This window comes from Trifolium pratense, linkage group LG7 (assembly GCF_020283565.1).
Source record: "Trifolium pratense cultivar HEN17-A07 linkage group LG7, ARS_RC_1.1, whole genome shotgun sequence".
Lineage (NCBI taxonomy): Eukaryota > Viridiplantae > Streptophyta > Magnoliopsida > Fabales > Fabaceae > Trifolium > Trifolium pratense.
The window spans coordinates 57773168-57787448 of NC_060065.1; the positions used below are offsets into that span (position 1 = coordinate 57773168).

The window sequence follows — 14281 nt, forward strand, 5'->3', positions numbered from 1 at the left end:
TACGACGATCCATCAACAGTCGTTTACAGCGATTCCAGAAAGCCAGCCAAGGAGAAAGATTTACAGGCTGTTAAAAATCTTGAAGAAAGAGTTGACCAGCTAAAGGAAGACTACACAAAATTACCCATGGTAATTAGAGAAGAACTGTGTAGAAATTTTACACAAAGTTACAAAGGTCACATGTGTGAAATCTGTCCGCCAAAATCGTCGGCACAAAACGACAAAGAAGCACTCAGTGGAAAACAACACGTCACAATGTAGTGGCAGACAAAGAAAAGCAGCCACCCACTATGTAGGGTCGGATAAAACTGCCTTATCACTAAGGCATCTACTTTATGTAAATTATTGTTTGTCCATTTTCTTTAGTGCGTTTTTCTTTTGCTGTCACGGATAGGGACATGTGAACTACTTGTGAGTCCTACTCCGCTATAAATAAGAGCCTTGATGCTCGTTTGTAATCAGAATGAAATTAAGTTTGAATGAAGTTTTTTCATTTCTCCTAAAATCTTAAGATTTTAGTGTTGATAGTTGAGGTAATACTCTGGAGCTATCAGAACGTTGAGGTAATACTCTGGAGCGTTCACAAATCAAAATTCGAAAGAATCACAGACGGTCGTAGTGGACTGATAACAAAGACGAAAGTCATCAATTCAAAATCAAATTCAAGAATATCAAATCAGGTATAAACATGTTTATGTTAAATTTATTTAACATTTTTCAATACTATAGAATAGCAAAGTTCTGTTTAAATAATGTTCAAATACATGTTAAAATATTTCAAAGATCAATATGACTGAAGTATCATATTTCGAAGAAACATCTAGTTATCACGCAGATGCTATCTGTGATAATAAAATAGAAAGTGCAGAATTATCTTTAACTGCAGAAGAAAATTTCAAAAGAAAATATAACATGTTCAAAAATATTTTCTCAAGAAAAAATATTCTGAAATTTGGAATAATGACAGGAGAAGAAGCAATTCCCATTGATTCTACTCATGGAAATATAGTTATATCTACTATAAATACAACTCAACTTAAAGAAAGAATTAAAACCTTTTCAGAAAATGAAAGATCTAAAATTGGTTATATTCATATATCGACCATTCAGATTTTAATTAAAAGTACTTTTATGAAAGGTATTAATTCACCTCTAGAAATAGCTTTAAAAGACTCTAGAATTCTAGACACAGATCAAGCAACAATTGCAAAAGGAAATTGCAATCTAAAATATGGTAAAATCAAATTTGATATAAATTTACAAATTGGTTTATCCCTAAAAGATAAAGATCTTGATAGATCTATAGTTTTTCATTATAAAATGAAAAACAAAAATTTTATGAAAAAAGGTAATCACCCCTTTACCATTTACTATAGAATTAACTATGCTTTGAGTAATTCACATCATAGTATAGAATTCAAAGGAAAAGACACAATTCATATTGACGAATTGTTTGCACCTATAGTAACTCTAAAATCACCTATATTCAGAAGCCTAGCAAGGAATAGTTGTTCTTTGATAGAAGCTGACAGAGATCTGTTTGAGGAAACAGAAGACAAATCGTTATTTAGAAGCAAAAGCCTTAGAATAACACCACCCAAAAAAGATTTTTATATCTCAGAACAAAAAGAGCTAAGTAAGCTACATAGTTCAATAGAAGGACTATCCCTACAAGTCCAAAATTTAGATAGAAAAATCTAAGAGATGCCTGGAGCAACTTGGGCATACCTTTTAGAATTAGAGTTAGGAGAATACCAGAAAACTCTAAATATGATTCTAGAAAAAGACCCCACACATATCTATGGATTCTATGATGTGGTTAAATATAATATAGAGCGCCTTGAAGGCACTATAGAATGGGCATCACAAACCCAAACATATGATGAAAACGACGTTAGAAGTTTTCAAAAATGTCTCCAAAGAGACTTAAATCTCTCAAGGATTCAAAAGATCCTCGAAAGATTACCTTCCGCAAATGCAGCTACCTCTGCAGAAAACTCTGGTATCAGAGCGTAACATCCATCCAAGGTTTAAAAATAAAAAGAAAAATCTTTTTAAAAACAGTTTGGTCAAGAACCGATTTAAAAGAAAATCTTTTAAAAACGGTTTTGTCAAGAACCAATTTAAAAGATATTGCTTTTATGTTAAATACAGAAAACCGTTCGATGTAAAATTAATGGACAAGATTGATTACTGCGTAATTACTGCGTTATTTATAACAGCAGCAAATCCTGGTCCCCTTTAATTGAGTAAATACCAAAATTTTCTTTAATTGAATAATCAAATTCTTTATAGAATTGGTTAAAATAAAATTCTTTAAACCAAGACATTGAGCTCAAGTAGTTAATGAGTTTTTCCTAGAACGGATCATTTGGGAGAACTCGAGTTTAATTTCTAACGAGAATATTTTTGGCCAAGTTTTTATAACCTCGCATCCGAACTTTAGATTACCGTGGGCCAATTCCTTAAGATCCAGAGGACTAATGCAAAAAAAAAATTTTTTTATAGAATATACACTTTAAAATCATGGGTGTAAATTGCCTGCAATTAAATATCAACATCGTTACATGCAATTTTTAATCTAGATTATTGATATCAGATCAGATGGATAAGATTGAAAACTGTGTTTCAAATAATTTTAACTGACAATTTTAGATTGGATGGCTGAGATTGATTGCAGCGTCCTACTTTAACAACATGAAATCTATTTCAAAACCATTGGGTTCTAAAGTGTGTTCGGGAGATCAGACACGCAGGGCACCAAACTTTTAGCGCAGCTATAAAATTATTATTTTTTTAGTGTTATTATTTTTTATCACTCAATTTTTTCTCATAATATATTTATTTATTTTTTTCATCATTTTTCTCAAAAAATCTAGGCCACAAGAAAAATTGTGGACATTATCCCACAGCCAATTCCAGACATATATACTAAAAAATGAAAAAGAGAATGCGCACACACATATCTATAACTCTAAACTCTTTTTTGTTTTACAAGTGTGATTGAGATCATTGACTTGAATATATTTGGCTAATTTGATTCCACTTATTGGTCGTCCTAGTTTAAGGAAAACAAAAAAGAAAATCTAGAAGGGGAAAAAAATCTCAATCTCAAACTAAAGAAAAATTATAAGTTATATTACAAAAGTATCCTTTAATAATGGAAAAAATAAATTATAAACTTTAATAAAGATAAATTAATTAGTAAATTGCATAATATGAAAAGAATTGTTAGGGAGAAAATGATTGATTATAACTAGGGGTGTACGTTGGTTGGGCAAATCCGGTCGACCCGGTCAAACCCACCCAACCCAACCCAAAAAAGTGGGTTGGGTCGGACAAGTGGGTGGATATGGATTTCAAAAATGAAAAACCCATTAAAAAAATCGGGTTTCGGGTAAAACCGGACCCAACCCAAAAAACCCACTAACCCACTAGTGCTATGTTTCTTGAAATTTTTTTATGAAAATACTAAAGATTTTTTCATTTGATTATTAAATATTTTTTATATTGAAAATGAGTTATACTGTTTTTTACGAAAATAAAAAAGATTGAATAATTTTTATAAACAAATATGATAACTTTTCGCATTATTTTTTAAAAATTTAAAAAAATTGAATAATTTTCATAAACAAATATAGTGATTCATGGTTTAGTCATTTGATATTAAAAAAAGCAAAAAAATCATTTGGATAACACGCTATCCAGCACGTAAATTAGTAGATTTACACACAAAAATGGATGATTATTTTTTATAGTGAAAAAAAGTTACCCTATTTTTCAAGAAGATACATTGATTGAGTTATTTTTTATGAGAAAATATGATGATTCAATATTTATATATTTAATAAAAAAAATAGAAAAATAATTTGGGTAACTCACAACCCAACCCAATCCAACCCGGAAATTAGTGGATTTACCCAACCCGGCCCAATGTTATAACGGGTGGTTATTTTACTAAACCCAACCCGGAGTACCATATGTGGTTTGAGTTTTGGTTTTGGCCAAATCCAACCCAATCCGGCTCACGTACACCCTTAATTATAACTATTCAAATTTGGAAAGGAGTGGACCCATGTTGGGCAAACGGTCTGCAGACTGCACATGCAGAACTTTAATTTTTACTTTGTACTTACCTTCTTATATTTTTGCACTTTTCCCACCTCACATTATTAAATTTTCACCTGCTGTATATTATATATATTTTTGTTTTATCTTATGAAAATGACATGCTGTAATTTTGTGTTTGCTTGAAGTTTGAACTCTGACCAACTACATTGCTGCCTGCTCACCGTTAAATGTGTTTTTTGGTTTTTATATTATTTTCCGATTTTTAGTCTAAAATAAATTGAAGTTTTATAAAAATACTACCAAATTTTGTAGATACATTCTGTGTTACTAGTGGGCTAGGCAGGTGCGGTCCGTGTCTGCCTGTGTTTAATTTATGTAAAAAAAAGATATTATGTTATGGTGAGTTTGTTGATAAAAACTTGCTAAAAAAAAGACGTGTCTTGTGTTTTGGTGAGTTTGTTAATAAAAATTTTGTGTTGTTACTAATAAAAAAAATCAAGAGTATTGTTGGTATTACGAAAAGTCTACACCAAAAGTCATTTATTCTCTTTATATATAGTATAAATAAATAATAGAATTCTTTTCAGAATATTTAGTTTTTTTAAAAGAATTTGACGTTTAAAAGTTTAAGTTTGATTTACTATTTGTTGAAATTTTTTAATGTTTATAATTTTCTAAACATGTAAGACAACAAATTTTAAGGATAAAAATGACTTATGTTTGTTTGGCCTAGCTTTTTTTAGAGCTTATGCACTTTTTATGTATTATTATAAGTTTGTCAATGTAGTTTATGATAAAATAGCTTATAAAATTACAATTTTCATTAGTGTGAACTTATAAAATAGCATAAAACCTAATTTATATTGCATAAGCTGTTTGCATAAGCTCTAAAAAAAGCTGGGTCAAACGGACCCTTAATCATTACAAAAATTAATAGCAAAAACTTAGGTTCTTAAAATTTAAATTGTATCAAACTCATTAATAGTGAAAACTAAATTTTAAGTTGTATCAAACTCAACTTTATAAAACTAAAAATTTGGATAGTAGATGTCTTAAACTAATTTTATACTAAATGGCTTATAAAATAAGGATTGTTCGACTTGTTGTATGATTGGATTTCCAATCTGATCGAATCTTTTGGTTTCATTTTATTTTGAAGTGAGTACCATTTGCACTTCAATCCGACTTTTGGATAAAGTTCTTTTTATACTCTCTTCATTGAAATAGAAAAAACTATATTGCTAAAAAAATGCTAACCATAGTGTCCCAAGACATTACTTCAAAAAATAAGAAACTAAATAATATATTTGAAAGTTGCGTACTCCCTCCATCCCAAAATATAAACAAAAAGTGATCAATCAAATACATTCATTTTTGTTAACAACTTTTTGTTTATATTTTTGGACGGAGGGAGTATTCAATATCTTAACTCATAAAAATTATTCTTTTTCATACCATTTATTTATTTATTTTCTCTTTTGTTTCTTTAACTTATGGTCCGTTTGGTTTTATAAAAAAAAATGAAAGGAAAAAAAATTATGAAAACCAATAAATAAATTTGGACTAACTTTAGTCTAAATTCATTCATCAATTTTCGTAATTTTTTTTCTCCCACTTTTTTTTCATCCTACCAAAACGGACCATTAGTGTTGACGACAAAAAATAGTACAACAGCTCATAAAATGCAACAGAAATTCAAATGCAAACCGTCATCATGAAATGCTATACTAGCATATATGTGTGTACGTCGAGACTAGCTACTAGCCACCATTATTTTTTCATAGTCAAGAAAACCAAAATGAAAGTATAAAACACTTCCAGACGTCACAACTATCTACTAAAAATAGTAATATATATTTAACAAGTCAAACACACAAAAGTCCAATGAATAGAACTGTAAACAGCACGAAAATAGAATTAAGAAGAAAAATCCAAAGGACGAGTGCTAGCAACACACTCTTTAATAAATATATTTCAATACACTCTTTTTTATTGGTTGAAATTCACATGGGTCTCATAAATGTTATATGGGTCCATATTTTTTTATGGGACCCATGTGAATTTCAACTAATAAAAGAGAGTGTGTTGGAATGTGTTTGTTAAAGAGTGTGTTGATACTTGATAGCATTATTCAAATCCAAAGTTAATCTATATATAAATCCTCTATCTTAAAATAATTAAGTCATTCTTCTCGCAAACAAATTAACTGTCCCATTTTACACGAATCATTAGCATTTATTTTCCTCCTTCAAAAAAATTAACATTTATTTTCCAACTATAATAACATTTTTATATTTATAATTCTTTTCATAAAGACATAAACATTAAACAGTAATTCTATAAAGTATTTCATAATTTTTTTCTTTTTCATACAAAATTAACTATAGTTTTCAGTTTATAGTAAATTATTAAAGTGCTTTATAATTTAGGACAAAGATAGTATTCAATAAAATTATTAGACAAGTATATGATATTATAAAATTATTTTACAAATGAATTTTTGTTATATTTATTCTTAAAGAATCGACATATAATGAAGTGATGATGTATTAGATATAATATATGCCTAAGTTTTTTATACTTGCAGTATATATTATCAAATCTATTTTTTCGTTTAGTTTTATATTGCCTATGGATCAACCAAGATAATGTAAATAAATTGAGAGAAATAATTTAGTTATATTTATTGAGAAGTTTTATATTACTCTTGGATCAACCAAGTTGATGTACGTAATTAAATTGAAAGAATTAGAGGTTTATGTTTTTTTTTTAAGACGAGGTTTATGTTGATTGTTACTAAATGTTACCCACTCTTGCCGACCTAGCTGTGATCTGATGCTTAGCAATCTTGACCAATTTGTCATGTGCGATTAATTTTTATAAACTAAATAAAATAGCATCAATACATCATAGTGAGACTCGTGTAATTTTGTAATTCATTAATTCAAAAGTCCAAACTGATCATGATTTTTCTTTTTTGAGAGAATACTAATAAAAACTGTAATAATATTGACAATATTACATGTTTTGAACTCTAATTGATAATAATTGCATTATTAGAGACTTTAATTAGAAGATTGAAATAGGATTTATATAGTAAATTTGAGAATTATAACAAAAAGGAATAAGAGAATGATGTGAATTTTCCCTTTTCCTTTCCCACTTAAATAATATTGAGTGATCATTTAGACATTACCCTTTCCCACTTAAGAGAATGATGTATTTTTCCTTGAAGATTAAGTTTTCAAAGCAGCTCAATTTTTTATCAAGTAGTTTAGTGTTAAGAAATTTTATTCTTAAGATGAATAAATAAAGTTTGCGGAGCTCGAACTTCAACTTCTACATATATAATATAATATCTCTATCAAGTATCAACTAAATAAACTCACGGAGGACAACTCAATTTTACAATTCACTATAACAAATTAAAATTGTTACGAACTTAAATTCTTCCAAATAATTCATTCTAAAAGGAATTTGGACCCATTTGGATTAACTTATTTTTGAGCTTATGCAAACAACTTATGCATTATAAATTAGGTTTTAAGCTATTTTATAAGTTCACACTTGAGAAAATTGTATTTTTATAAGCTATTTTATCATAAACTACTTTGACAAACTTATAATAATATATAAAAAATTTGCATAAGTTAAAAAATAAGTTAATTCAAATAGACCAATTATTCTTTTATTTTTGTAAAGCACTTGCAAAAATAATTACATTTATCTCTCTTCAAGAGTTGTAAAACTCAAACTCAGAACTTCCTGGATCTAAAACTTATATTTTTACCATTAAATCAATTCTTTAGTGTTTTATAAAAAAAATTATTAATTACTTGAATTCAATTTTCACCCATTTTATTACTGATAACATTTGATAAAGTATTTTGAAAAGACTACCCAATAGCCAAAAAAATGTTGAAGGACCTTCTCCTTTATGTCACGCCTCTAATAATTCGTTCTCAACATGTCTTTCTTTATAATTCCATGCTAGACCTATATATCTATAGCTAGTGGCCTATAAATTATAATGCTTTATTTTGTCAAAAAAAAAAAAAAAGCTTTAAAACAAACGTTTTGAAACTCTTTTGTGAATGCACTTTCTAAATTATATTAAGTTATACAAATAGTTAGTTGGTTTATTGGTGATTGACTTTGAATTTGTAGGATGATTTGATCTCCACAATTACGAACAGAAACAACCTAAAATCACTTGATGACAAAATTGACTTCCGAACCAGATTAAAAAGTCCAGTGAACCGGATACTGATAATGAAATTTTTTTTTATTAAATTGTGTTATCTCGTTAACTTAATCGTACATCTTTTCTTGTGAAAATTTAAAAGTTGAGTGCATTTTTTATCCCCAACCACAACAACTGATAAAAGAAAATGTGAAGATAAGTGAATAAGAATAAAATTGCAAGAAATTGAAAACTCACGTACAAAATAAAAGAATCAAAATTCGAACTCCAATCATAAAACTCAATCTAATAATTTTAGCATTACCCTCAAAATTTGTGAAAAAAAAGTTCATTTTATCTGCACTAAGCATATGGTAAAGTATTTTGAAAAGACTTCTCAACAAACAAAAAAATATTGAAGGACTTTCTCCTTTATGTCATGCCTCCAATAATTTTTTTCATCATATCTTTTCTCATACGTGGCTAATATATAGTAATGCCTATAAATTCATCAAAAAAAATATGGAGTATAATGCTTTATTTGTCAAAAATAAATAAATACATGATTTACAGGTGATTTTTACTAATTTTTAATAAATTTTAATTATATATTATATTAGTTTTTCTTTTTACAAATTTCATATTTTTTAAAAGAAAAATTATCACAAAAATACGACTTTAAATTATTTTTTAAATGTTCATATCTATACATTTGGATTTATAAGACCAACAAAAGTGCAGCTAGAATATCATATTTTGAACAATAAATTTTCATTAACTTTGATTGGATTGTCTAATGATCAATCCCATGGTGATGACGCAACCTTAGTATTGGTAAAGTACACTATTTCTATTTAATTTCATTGTGTGACAAGTTTCATTATGTTTTATAACTTTGATGTTGCTGATACATATTTTTATACTTTAAGGATGGAGTTGAAGAACTTGAAGCTGTTGAAGAACTTGAAGATGGTGGTGAAAATAAAGCTCAACATGTTGGTCAAGATGAACCTGTTGCAGACCATGTACATGTTGGTCAAGAACCAATTGAATGGAATAAAACCGTTTCCAAATCGATGGTTAATCTTTCCAAGAAACAAGTTTTGGTAATGCCTACACATTATTTAATGTTCATTATTCTTTATTCAAAACTATTCCAAATAGCTTCCTACTAACTATTATCCAATACTTTTAATTTTTTAGCACTTTCCAAATGCTTTGTCAAGAGGTGTCCTTTCAAGAGCAACCCATCTTCAACTAATGCCGGAAGATATGGCTTTTCATTACTGATGCATTGTTCATACTTCTAAAAGATCAAAATATATTGGAGCATTCGAAAAGCATATTACAGAAGGATGGTATGCTTATATACTAAGTCACAGGCCAACACCCGGTGACAACTTGAGATTTTTGCTATTTCCATATACTTTTCAACTCCGTGTTAATCTTTAACGTCGCAATTTGAGATGATCATGTTTGTTGTTCTCAATCTTTATAAGTGAACCAACTTTAATATCAACTTCAATGTTTGGTATCTGAACTGTTTAATTTCATTTTGCTACTTCTAAATTCTAAATTAATCCCATGTGTACTCAGACTATATGATGTGAGTATTTGCTACTTCTGAAATCAATCCAAAAACTGTTGAACTATCAATTTATGTATTTGTGCAATTTCTGCTTAATTCAAAATTAGTGTGTACATGAAAAAATTACTTTATTCAAACTGCTATCGCAAAGTGTGACTTACTAAATTAATGGCGTAACATCGCACGGGTCTATTACTAGTTGTTATATGGAAAATTCTCTTCATGAATTTGGCTGATAGTATTTCATGTTCTTGCTCTTAACGGTTGAGTCGCATTTTTTGCAGTAATATTGATGATGTTGACAAAATCATGGATGAGTTCAATGATATTATGTGCCCAGGCAACACACTGAATTTGTTTAGCATTTCAGGATGAATTGGAAGGAGAACTTGAAGAGCTAGAGGGTGCTGAATTGGAAGAACAGCTTGTTCAGCCTGCAACTACAGCTCCAGCAGCAGTGCATACTCCATCTGGGCGACAACCTACTCGCCCTTTGTCTGTGAAGCCCACAAGTGAAGAAGATGAATTGGCAGCTTTGCAGCCTGAGATGGCACTTTGAGCAGGTTCCATTTCTCATCCACTACACTATTATTTACTCAATGAATGCCTTGATCTGTTTTGGTTGGATTAGTATTTCAATCAAGGCTTAAATATCATATTTGTCTCCGCATGTATATGTTTTTTTTATTTTAGTCCCTATATTGTTTTTTTAAATAAAAAAAAAATATCCCTGAATGTTCAAATTTTGTTGATTTTCGTCCCTTCCGATTGTGTTCGTAGCTAATTGGCAGCTAATTAGCTACCAATTATCTAATAGTTCAAAAACTAGTTAATAATTGATAAACTAATTTATAGTTGATAATTTATAGGTAAAAAGTTAGTAGAATAAAATTAATGTAATTTTGGAGAGTACAAAAAACAATGTAATTTTGTGTCCAAAAAATAAAGACCTCCTTTTTTTAGAGGAAAAATTAAGGACAAATAGTTATTTACTAATTATATTTAGAGTTTAAAGATAGTGCACGGTCGACCAATAATAATTGATCTTTTTGTCATGTTATATTATTGTTATTTTAACAAGAATTTAATTTATATGCACAGTCAGTGTAAAACTATTTTCAAAATATATAAGTAATTTCAAAATAACTATACATGAGTGGAGTGAAGTGACAGAAAGATAAATTATTATTGGTTGTTTATGTAACATTATTTTACTCTATCTGCTTATGTACTTTAATTTATTTTTTTTACAAATTTGGTATAATTTTGTGGGGCCAACACTTTTGGTCATTTATCTTTATTTTAGGTTTTAAGTTGGTCTCTTATCTTTTAAGAGTTTCAAATTTGTCCCTTGTCTTTTCTTCTATTTAATAAGTTGGTCCCTCCCGTCAACTTTTTGACTGACGGTGACACATGACAAACGGAAAACACACGTCGACTGACACATGGATTTTTTTGACATGTCATTTGTCACGTCATTTTGTTTAATTTTTTTTACAAAATCTTTAAAAATTCTGAATCTTTTAATTTTTTTTTTCTTACAAAATCTTTTAATTTGTGTTTGGTGAAGGGGGAGAATCAAAATTAGAAAAAATAATTGTGAGTTGCGATTGTTTCTATTAAACCCAGATCTGAGAATCAAAGAAAACTAATTGTGCTCAACAACCCACAGAGAGATGTTGCTGCTTCTTTTCATATTTGGAGAGGATGGTACATTTAAAATGGGTTCCTTCTTTCATTACCTTCCTTTATTCTTTCTTTCTCCCATCTCCTTCTCTCCATCATTTCTTCATCTCTGCAACAACCTCATACAAATTAAACAAAATAACGTGGCAGATGACATGTCAAAAAAATCCAGGTGTCAGTTCACGTGTGTTTTTCGTTTGTCACGTGTCACCGTCAGTCAAAAAGTTGATGGGAGAAACCAACTTATTAAACAGAAGAAAAGATAAGGGACCAATTTAAAACTTTTAAAAGATAAGGACCAACTTGAAACTTAAAATAAAGATAAGGGACTAAATATGTAATTAAGTTTTTTTTTTAATGTTGAATAGCTAAAAATAGTAAAGAACTTACAATAAACTAAAGAGATTAAGTGGAGTCATGTGCCCCAATTAGATGAACTTGCATCCATTTAGTGAGCCGTTCAACCGAGTCGATAATTCAAAAAGGTTCCCCCCGAAAAACCAGACAAAAATGCTCCTTGTCTTGGCTAACCGTTGCGTTGCTTGCGTGTATGGGAGAATACAATGGGACAGATATTCCTGACCTACTAATGGTGTAGAGTTTTGTCATTTTTGTGTTAAAAACACACTTAAAACTCTAGCACATAAGTAGTATAAAAGATTATCGTATCCATATGGATTAATTAACAAACACCAAACTAGTTAAGATTATAATAATCCACAAGATTTTATTTTATTTTTATAGCAATTCATTGGAACTTTGATAGTAATACTTATAATCAGTGTTTTAAAAACCGGACCGGACCGGCCGGTCCGACCGGTTGAACCGGAAACCGGAGGGTCACCGGTCTGGTCCGGATGTTGGATCGGATACGCTATTGGACCGGCGGGAACCGGTAAAACCGGTGAAAACCGGTGAAAACCAGTGAACCGGCGGTTTTAAAAAACCGGCGGTTCAATTGCGTTTTTTTTTTCTGGACCAAAACGTTTGCTTTTTAAAAAAAAAAAACGAAAAAAAATTAGAAAAAAATAAAGAAACAGAAACTGAGAAAACTCATAAAAGTGAAACGCAGGAGAATGAAATAGAGAAAAAATTGTACATATACCTTGTATATTTTGTTCTTTTAACCCTCTAAATTTTTACTTTTGAACTCACCCAAGAGAAGAATAGAACACAGAAGAATGAAATAGAGAAATGGAAATAAAGAAGATTCACTATTATGGCAAGAAAAAAGAAAGAAAAGAAGGATAAACCAAGTGCAGGAGAAAGAAACAGGAAGTGAGGCAGGCAACAGTTGGCTGCTATTCAATGAATGAGTTAGAGAAGATGATAGGATTTAGGGTTTTTTTAATTCATTTTGGGCTTTCACTTGTGGCCCACTTGTTATATGTTTGTTTTTTTTTTTTTTTGACTTTTTTTGTTACTCCCTTATATATATTTTGAAACACTTACTTATATGTTGTTGTTTGGATGTTTACTTTGCATTTAAAACAAACATACTATATAAAAAGAAAAATTCCAGCTCGTAAAAACTAATATTTTTTTATTGTTTTTATGGTTGCCTTTAACGTAATAAATTATTAAAAAACTTATTAAATTTGTACTACCGTAAAAAAAAAAGTTAAATTTGTGTTCTATTTTTGTGTTCAGTTTGCTATTTTTGTGTTTTCTTTTAATTTTTAAATTTTTATGCTTTTATTCAAAGAACGAGTTATCTCATTCGACCGATTTAATAACTATATAGTTTTATTATAGAGACCGGTTCATTCTATCGGTTTAATCCGATTTAATCCGGTTTATCATGCAGTTCGACCAGTGACCCAGTGGTTCGACCAATAAACCAATGAACCAGTGCACTCGCCGGTTCGATGTCCGGTCCGGTTTTTAAAACACTGCTTATAATCAGCTTTAAATATTTCAAAACATAATATCTATCATAATATGGTAAAAAATGATGCGCACATTTTACTTGAACTGGAATATTCTAATGATTTAACCTAATCTTTAATTTTTAATTTTGTTAACACCAAGCTTGCTAACGACCACATTACAATGAGCTAAAAAAGTCTAAAATGTTTCTACCCTCCGTAATAAAATATAAATAAAAGTATATTTATTTCAATTTGATCTAAATTTGTACTATATACATCTACTCTCTTTTTTGTATTAAATATATTTACTCTTTTTCATATATTTTATTAGCGAGAAAGTATAATGTGATACGAAAGCTTGTAGAGGTGTTGCCACATTCCATGAGCTCCATTTTTGAGAGCTTCCGTATGTTGTCCAGAGGAGGCAAGCTTGTAGAGGTGTGGCATTAATGGTGATGGTGTGCCATGCTGTTCTTTGGGCCTTGTGGCGATCTAGGAATGATGGAATTTTTTTGGATACAATATTTGAACTAGATGAGATTGTTGATAGGATTAAAATTGGATGTTTTCTCTTTAGGCTTTCATGGTTCTTTTTTTTTTTCCTGAATTTTACTTTTTTGTCTTTCAATAAAAACTTCGGTTGCTACAAGCAAAAAAAATTCGGTTTCTGTTAACCGAATTTTCCCTGAATTTGAACTAGAAAAAACTTCGGTTTCTGCGAATCGAAGTTTTTAGCAAGGGCAAAATTGGAATATTTTGGGTATAAAAGATGCATGGGAGGCCTAGAGAGAAAACATCTTAAAATTGTCTCATGGAAGTGGCTACTGGCTAAAAAGGTTAGTTTACGTGTTTATTTTATGAATGGTGCGTTGACCCCTTTTG

The 14281-nt window shown here is 29.6% G+C and overlaps 1 protein-coding gene across 1 annotated transcript; it reads left to right on the forward strand.

Moving 5' to 3' along the window:
• The first annotated feature begins 1704 nt into the window (after window positions 1-1704).
• LOC123896699 lies at window positions 1705-10573 on the forward strand. Its single transcript, XM_045947058.1, has 5 exons — window positions 1705-2012; window positions 8980-9088; window positions 9184-9360; window positions 9458-9612; window positions 10213-10573. The coding sequence occupies exons 1-4, from the start codon at window positions 1705-1707 to the stop codon at window positions 9542-9544; spliced, it is 681 nt and encodes a 226-aa protein (XP_045803014.1). The 3' UTR covers window positions 9545-9612; window positions 10213-10573.
• The last annotated feature ends 3708 nt before the right edge of the window (window positions 10574-14281 follow it).

Coding starts and splice junctions, on each gene's coding strand:
- LOC123896699 (XM_045947058.1), top strand. CDS start 1,705: ATGCCTGGAGCAACTTGGGCATACCTTTTAGAATTAGAGTTAGGAGAA. Junction 9,089..9,183: donor ATGACGCAACCTTAGTATTG/GTAAAGTACACT, acceptor TTATACTTTAAG/GATGGAGTTGAAGAACTTGA. Junction 9,361..9,457: donor TTTCCAAGAAACAAGTTTTG/GTAATGCCTACA, acceptor TTAATTTTTTAG/CACTTTCCAAATGCTTTGTC.